At 31.1% G+C, this 9,024-nt stretch overlaps 1 protein-coding gene across 1 annotated transcript; it reads left to right on the top strand.

Moving 5' to 3' along the window:
• The first annotated feature begins 483 nt into the window (after nucleotides 1-483).
• On the top strand, nucleotides 484-3,143 carry LOC132748938 (uncharacterized). Its single transcript, XM_060738968.1, has 2 exons — nucleotides 484-1,092; nucleotides 1,471-3,143. Exons 1-2 carry the CDS (start codon nucleotides 1,034-1,036, stop codon nucleotides 2,825-2,827), a joined length of 1,416 nt encoding a protein of 471 aa, XP_060594951.1. The 5' UTR covers nucleotides 484-1,033; the 3' UTR covers nucleotides 2,828-3,143.
• The last annotated feature ends 5,881 nt before the right edge of the window (nucleotides 3,144-9,024 follow it).

Here is a 9,024-nt window from a genome sequence, read left to right as displayed (position 1 = left end):
ACCCATTTTAACCACGTGTCAGACCATTTTTCTACTTAGGGAGCCTAATTTAATTTTTTTTTAAATTTACCCAAATGAGTGCCTGTTTTCAAAGTTTCCCTAAAATTTTATAAAGTTATATTGGTTGATCTTGTAAAATATGAAATACTTTTACCGTCTAGTTTTGATTATATAACACTTTGAAAATATCAGGTACCATATTTATTACTAGATTAAGCATAATTTAGCCAATAAATACCTATATAAATTAAAAAATCTAAATTAAACACTTTTTTCTTTCCAAATGGGACATGAGAGATACATAAATAATGTTAAAAGAAAAAAAGAAAGAAAAAAAAAGTTGACCCTTCTGGGGATTGAACCCATGGCCCCTCATTTTCAATGTAGTTAACAGTAGTTCTAGCCTATTTGAATACTCTTCAAAGCGGAGGTAATGCATTAGGGTGCTAATACCTTAACACTGCATATTTTGATAAGGTTTATCAATTTGGACTTTGGACCGACATTTTAACAGATAAAAATTCAACCGTGCAATGAATATGAGCCTTTTTTCCATTTGTCAACTTAGTAGGGTGAACCAGCAAAATCTGAGATAATAATTTCACATAGAAAGGAATAAGTTAAATATCCTAACAGTTGCAAAACTTCAGAACTGTGATTATTAAGTGTTGCTGTGAATAAACGAAAATGGGACAGCTTTATTGGTGAATAGATCAGTTCAGATTTCATATTTGAATAAAATTTCTACAAAATGGCTACTGGTAAACAAATAGATACGGATATTCTTTCCGATGAAATATTTGATGTATTATGTTCAATGTGTAAAAATAAAGGGAAAAATACTGAAGGCGAAAAATTCTGTGTAGATTGACATGATTACTTTTGTAAAACTTGCGTTCAAGTTCACAATGAAGTACCTGTATTAGTAGGTCACAAGGTGTTGGATAAATCTCAAGTTAAGTCAGGAACCAGCAAAAGTCTGCCGAGGGCACCAACAGAGAGATGTGACAGACACAGTCATAAACACATTGATATGTACTGTCAGAACCATGATAATGTTGGCTGTTCTACATGTATGGCAGTTGATCACAGGTAAAATTTAATATATAAAAACAGATTATATTTTTCATTATGCTCAATTGTTCAGTGTCAAGTTGAGCTAAATTGACAATATATTTCACATGATAGACTGCTATAATGCTGATTTAATAACAATTGATATTAGAAAAATTCAGGATAAAACAAAATATTATATATGCAAGAAATATAAAACAGTCTGCCCCACTCTCTTTATAAGACCGTTGGATGGGCATAGTGTCACTTTTATATATGACATGTTTAATAGGGTCTTAAAAGTCTGAACATAATATTCTAATTAAATACTTATATGTTACAGAGAATAAAATATTTAATCTCCTCAGTTATCTGATAGCCTAATATAATTATAATCTGTCTGAACTTATTTTGCAGATTATGCAAGGATGCATTCTACATACCTGAATTTATCCAAAACAATACTTACCAAGTTGAATCCAGACAAATTCAGACAAAACTTAAAGCCTTAGCTGAGACACTAGCTAAACAAGCTGATAGATTTAAGAGGGATAAACAAAGGCTGCTAAAGAGAAAAGCGGAACTGCTTGCTGATATCAGAAAATTCCGACAAGAAATCAATGACCATCTTGACAAGCTGGAGAAAAGTTCAATAGATGTGATAGAAGATAAAGTCAGAAGTCTTGAAGACAAGATTGAAGATGGTCTAAAACAGCTACAAGCAAACAAGTCAAGGATTACATCAGCTAATGATAAATTAGCATCTGAAAACGCAAATCAATCTGAAGTGTTTGTTTATGTTAAATTGGCAGAGGATGCTGCAAATGTTGCAAACATATATATAGAAGATGCAAAGTCTAAAAGTTATGTTAAAGACATAGATTTTCAACGAGATAGAAGAATTGTTACACAGCTAGAACAAAAGAACACCCTAGGCACACTATCAGAGAAACTTACAAAGACTGCTGTCACTTTATTTCAGATTAAAGGAAAACAATCTTATAATGTAAAAGTTAAGTCTGATATAAACAATTGTTGCATCACCAGTGCCTGCTGTATGGAAGATGGTACAATAATTCTTGCAGATTACAACAACAACAAGCTTAAAAGGTTACACAGTTATAACTATATTGTCACTGACTATTGTGATCTACCTGGAATGCCATGGCAAGTGTGTATGATCAATAACACACAAGTAGCAGTTACTCTGCAATCAAAAAAGGAAGTTCATTTCATTTCTCTAGAAAGACAATTGAAAACAACAAACAAGATTAAAACTGATTTTGTATGTTATGGCCTTGCATATGCAAACAATAATTTATATATTTCAGACAGTAAAACATCAGTATATATGTATACATTATCTGGTAGGAAGCTTCATCAGATCAGTAAAGATCAGTCAGGACATGATCTATTATCTAACATACGCAGTCTAGCTGTCAGTCAGGATGCTGCAAGGATTTATGTTGCTGACTATGATGGACTGATAGTACTGGACAACAATGGTCAAGTTAATACATCATTTAATGATGAACCATTAAAGGGGGCTAACTGGTGTTATCTCACAGAAGCAGGTAGTGTGCTGGTATCTGGAGTTGTCTCCAATAATGTTGTACTGTTTACATGTGATGGTGAGCTGATAGGAGAGGTTATAGAAGCTGACAGTGGAAAGGCCATTAAGTCAATCTGTTGTAATCAACAAATGACTAAGATGTATATAAGCAGATATGAAAATGACAACATGGAAGTGTATGAGATCAATAAAAATATCTAAAGAACAATCTGATGCATATGTAAAAATCAATTTTCAAACATAAAATGTAAACAGAAAAGCACAGTCACTTAAATATCTTGATTGTGATAGTTTTTACACTATTTACACTTTTACACCGACACCCTGGCTTTGTTTGCCTTAAAATGTTGCACAAGTATATGGATATTCAATATGTAAAGATACTACTAGTTTGATTTAATTTGTTTATATACATGAATTATTTTGTGAAAAATTTATTTGATTCATCATACGTTGTATTCTTGCATTATAATTTAATACAAATTTTATATATTTTTTTAAATTGTTTGAACGTGTATGTGAGATTGTTTTCAGTGAAATAAATGTAGAATTTAAACACATTTTCGTATCTATATTGGGATTATTTTATTTTTCATTGCTTAGTTGCGTAATTTTAAGCGCTTTCCACCTTTTAAATAAAATAAAACTAACAGGCCCATTATGCCTAAAAGCAATATCATTTTTTTGTCTTTCAAAGGACAAAAATGGGCTTTATAACGTTTATATAAATTCTCCTTTAATGCTTATTATTTGAGAAAAAAAAAATGTAGTGAATGTGAAATTAAATGTCAATAAAGTAGCAAAATATAAAGCATTTGATTTCCACACAAAATACTAAACATCAACTAAACTCTACTAATTTGTGAAAACAAATCAACAGATACAAAGAAGTTAATTCAGTTAGTAACAAACAGGATGGCATTCGTAATTTTGTGCTAGAAAAAAAGGAGATATTTAACCTATGCAATAATATATTACATGTACAACTATATTGAAAGACAGTTTTACTGCACACAAAAACATCTTTTAGTAGTCCTGGCATAAAACTATAAACCACCTATCACATTCGGCATATAAAAGGTTTTAAAAAAAGAATAAGAAAATTGCCTATATAAAAAAAAGTATTTCATCAGATACCAAGAAAGAAAGGTACGGACAATAATAGTATGCAGTTTCATATATATACAATACACATCATACATGTATTATACAATGAGCTAGATTTGAACTATTCTGAATTTGCAATTCTTTATGAGTAAAGGAGATTCCATCATGAAACAGTAAAGTGTTACTTAAACACAAATGTCTAAACAATGATAACATAATGCCCAATAAAACTTTATTTATAATCAAATCATAAATGCAAGACATTGACCTAGAATCCAGTGACCCATACTCCATCCAAAAATTAAAAAAGGACCACCTTACGCATATATGTTCCTTGTAAATGTAAGACAGATATCCCAACCAACTCTGACACCTATATGACACGAGATTTTATATACAGTACTTAGTAAGTATGAGATATCTGTGGATTTTATAATGTTATTTATTTTGAAAATAAGATTTATGCATATTCGGTATGAAATGCATTTTCACGAGTTGTTTTTTATTCCAAAATGTTCATATTGCAAGATTATAGAAAATTTATTCTAAGAGTACAAATATAATAGCTATACCAAATGCAAAAAATTAAGGACCATTGTCTCGTAAATGACAACATTTATTTTCTAGTTCTATCTAGAAAACCTGTCGTAGGGAAAAATCAAGGGCATCTTTACTGGTAATATTTGACATTTAAGATGTCGAGATACTATTAATTTTGAAATGAAATAGAATTAAAATATATACAAGAAAGTTCATCTCGTCAGTTCTAGAATTTATGAAATGTCGCACTTAAGTGAGGAGTGTATAGCTACCTACCTGTTATGTACTGGTATATAATTAATAATAGCTAGCTTCTGGCTATGTATTCCATTACAGCTACCGGTTATGTATTCCATTACAACTACCAGTTGTGTATTCCATTATAGCAACCAGTTCAAAGTATTTCATTACAATTCCACTTCAGCCATTGGTTATGTATTACATTTTAGCTACCAGTTATGTATTCTTTTGTAGCAACCAGTTCAAAGTATCCCATTGCAGCTATTTGTTATGTATTTCATTATAACTAGCGGTTATGTATTTCATTATAACTACTGGTTATGTAGTTCATTATAACTACTGGTTATGTATTTCATTATAACTAGCGGTTATGTATTTCATTATAACTACTGGATAATTATGTATTTCATTATAGCTACTGGATAATTATGTATTTCCTTATAGCTACCAGTAATGTATTACCTTATAGCTACCAGTTATCGCAGTATTCCATTAACCCTTTTTTCATAGAAAAGTCACTCGTGAAACTTGCTGGTTTTCTTTCATCACTTGTGTAATATCACAGTAAAAATTACACTGTATGTTAGTGTTTCAAGTTTTATTATTTAAAATTGATTACAAGCAGACAAACTATATACATATAGGACAGGTTTTCAACAGTCTACTTATTTCTTCAGTAATTTACTCAGAGATAACAAAATAGCAGCAGAAAATTATACAAATGATGACACTTCATTTGCATTCTTAATGTGTAAAAAACGTAAATAAAACCTATGTTTGTGAGTTGACAAAGGCATACACCTCACCTCAATATAACAATATAAAATGTAAAAAAAATATGTTCATATGGATTCAAAAGTGACTAGATTTTCAATATATAATGTAACAAATCTTATTTGATAAAATATTGAGATTTTGTGAAATATGGAGCAAAATGTATAGTAAACATACCGATCAATTTTCTTGTATACATTGAATCTTATATACAATGAGGGTAAAGTTCAGAAAGTTTTTATAATTTAACGATTTTTCAAAATATTCAATCAATATTGTTGAAAGGTGATGTTTTAGTACAGCTAACTGAAATACAGAATTGAATCCTACAGATTAAATGTAAAAGATGTTGATGTCTATATGAAGTTAAGATTTATTTTAAGATACCCTGATTATTGACATATTAAAAACTAGAAATGTGTCATCATGCCACGGATGCCCCCGCGTGCAACCAAAATTTCAGATGTTATAATATTTAGTTCAAAATTTGTTTGCACAAATTTTTTTTTTTTCATTCCTTAAAACTATTCAGTGTTAACACAAACCATTTTTATGCAAAGTTCAAGGCACTGAAACTATTTAGTGAAAGATAAATTTGTCCAAAATCATTAAACCACGACCAAATTCAAACTTGAACTGCTTATTCCTAAGATGTAACTATATGTCAAATTTGAGTTGAATGTGAATGTGAATGGACGGAAACTTAAAATTTCTGATTTTTTTTTCAAAGTTCAAGAGGGATAAGCTATCATCAAACCATGGCCAAATTCGAACTTGACCAATGCATTCTTATGACATATCCATATCTTTAATTTGTTGTTGAATATGTACAACTGTTGGGGAGATAATGAATGTGAACTGAAAATGTCCTTTTTACAAAGTTAAAGGGGCATAACTCTGCCAAAAATCATTGAACCATGACCAAATTCAAACTTGACCTGTGCATTCCTTTGACATATCCATATGTAAAATTTGAGTTGAATATGTAACACTGTTGGGGAGATAATGAACAGAAACTGAAAATTTCATATTATTTTCAAAGTGAAAGGGGCATAACTCTGCCAAAAATCATGGAACCATGACCAAATTCGAACTTGACCTGCGCATTCCTTTGACATATCCATATGTCAAGTTTGAGTTGAATGTGTAATACAGTTGGGGAGATAATGAACGGAAACTGAAAATTTCATATTATTTTCAAAGTAAAAGGGGCATAACTCTGCCAAAAATCATAGAACCATGACCAAATTCGAACGTAACCTGTATTTTCTCATGACATATCCATTTGTCATGTTTGAGTTGAATGTGTAATACTGTTGGGGAGATAATGAACGGAAACTAAAAATTTCATAGTCTTTTCAAAGTTAAAGGGGCATAACTCTACCAAAAATCATCGAACCATGACCAAATTCGAACTTGACCTGTATTTTTACATGACTTATCTATTTGTCAAGTTTGAGTTGAATGTGTTAAACCGTTGTGGAGATAATGAACGGAAACTGAACATTTCATATTATTTTCAAAGTAAAAGGGGCATAACTCTGACAAAATAACTTGACTTACTCAAAATAGTGACTTACTTCTACAGATAATAATTGATAGTTACAAAACAACGCAACAACAAATATAGGTAGATATATCTTACCAGAAGCAACCAGTTGGGTAGTTCCAACTAGTAATTCTAGTTACCTCCCCTAACATTCAATTTCAATATACAGATCAATTTCATTAAATGCTGATCAATCATCTAATGAATGAAAATGGTGGTGGAAAGTAAAGGTGATGGTTGAGTCTGTGTGTCCGTAGCTGTCCGGGCATTGCCTAGTGTTTAACATTTTCACCTGAGATAAGCATTTTTGAATTTAAATCTATCGGGTGCTTTGTATTTCTTGAATGTAACATGGGTGAGCATCGGGTATTTTAATGATATATTTAACTGTAAAATTGCTGTATGAAGGTAACTATAATGATAACCCCCTGCAGCCCTCAATTCTTGAGTCCTCTACGATACCGAGTATTATTTATTCTTGATAGTTTGCTAAACACTTGTTATTTGAGTTTGCTAAACACTTGTTTATTTGTATATTTTTCTCAATGATTTGTTTCCTGAATTATTTAATTATTTGAATGCAATATTCAGAGCATATTTTTCACACACAATATACCATATTAATATATTATTAAGTACATTCAACATTTTTGCCTGAAAGTGACAGATTTAAATGCATTTTTGTATGTCCATGTGCTATGTATATGAACTTGTATATTTGTATAAATAAATGATCCAACAGCATATTGAAACTGTGTAAATGTATAACTTTACCTTAATGCATGTTTGTTTCAACGGTACCTGTATGAAAAAGCCTGCAATAAGTAAGAGTTTCCAACTATGTGTGCTATATAAAGCGTATATCTGACCTTAAGGAGACTAGAGCTTGAAATATGCAAATTTGTCCTATAAGGCGGATTCCAGCATACTGCAAAGCTGGAATAAAATCCACCCAAGGGCTATTCATTAGGCGGAAAAGGCCATAAAATAAACAGGAACAAAGTCCGCCTTTGTCTGAAATATATACTCATAGCAAGTTTAAAGAATCAATAAAAGCAAATTTCTGATTGAGAAAAACATGAAAATTGTATCTTTCTTGACAAGAATCAGGCTTTTTCAGTTGCCTCATGTTTGGTTTGAATGACCAAAGACTTGTGACTTCAGCGATGTAGATTGTGGAGTTTTTAATACAGATGATGATAGTTGCCGTTTTTTTCCACTTAATGCTGTTGCGTTGATGAGTGATGCATTTGAGACTGGAGACTATTGTTCTTAAAAAAGTGTGGTTTGATGTCAAGACCTGAACCACTCGGCCACGGACGACCCACTATTGGTACTACATGTGTTAGTAAAACATGGTACTGTTTCATTAGTTAATCTTAATCATTTTGGGTTATGTCATGAGCTGCTAAGAATATTGACAATATGATTCAGTTCTTGAAACTTCGATCACCTGTTATTGTGAAAAATTAATACACTTAATTGTTATTAACCTCCGAGGAATCTCACTCTCAGAGCTTCTTAAGTATCATAAAACTGCAAAAATGCACTTATGTATTACTGACCCAAGCTTTGGAAAAAAAGATATCTGCTGATGGAGCTGTACAATATGAGGTTATTTCATTTTAAATGTACAAGTAACTTAATATATATTCATGTTTTACTTTTGCTTTCTGCTTACTTAATTGTTGTCAAATTACAGCATACTTAAACAGAAATATGAAAACATAAAAATACTGAAACACACACTAGAAAAAAACAAGAAGTGATTTTCCAGGATATCTTAACTGAAACAGTAGTCAGTAGAGTGTTTTTCATATTTGGAAACATATGGCCCCGGGGTGAGGCCAATTTAAATACTTTTGCAATCTTTGTTAGAGGACATATAGGTGATATCATCCGCCAAATATCAAAGCTCTATTAAGCCTTATATCTTCATAAAAGAAGATTTTTTGAAGTGTTTACTATATTTAAACTAGAACTATCACTAAATGTGATTAATACCCCCGCAAGACTGCTTCGGAAAGGAGGATGTTACTAGTAACAGAATACCTTGTAAAAGAATTGAAATATAGAGTTATGGTTGTGGGCAATTAAAGATAGTTGGGGTTCTTATATGTTGCAATTCCTTTCAATGTGGTTGGCCATTGATGAAGTTTAATTGAAGTACTCTGTAATAAGTCCAGAA

Source organism: Ruditapes philippinarum, unplaced genomic scaffold (genome assembly GCF_026571515.1).
Source record: "Ruditapes philippinarum isolate M1 unplaced genomic scaffold, ASM2657151v2 ctg1911_1_1_1_1, whole genome shotgun sequence".
Lineage (NCBI taxonomy): Eukaryota > Metazoa > Mollusca > Bivalvia > Venerida > Veneridae > Ruditapes > Ruditapes philippinarum.
The sequence above is the reverse complement of the archived record's forward strand: the minus strand, read 5'-3'. Positions and strand labels throughout refer to the sequence as shown.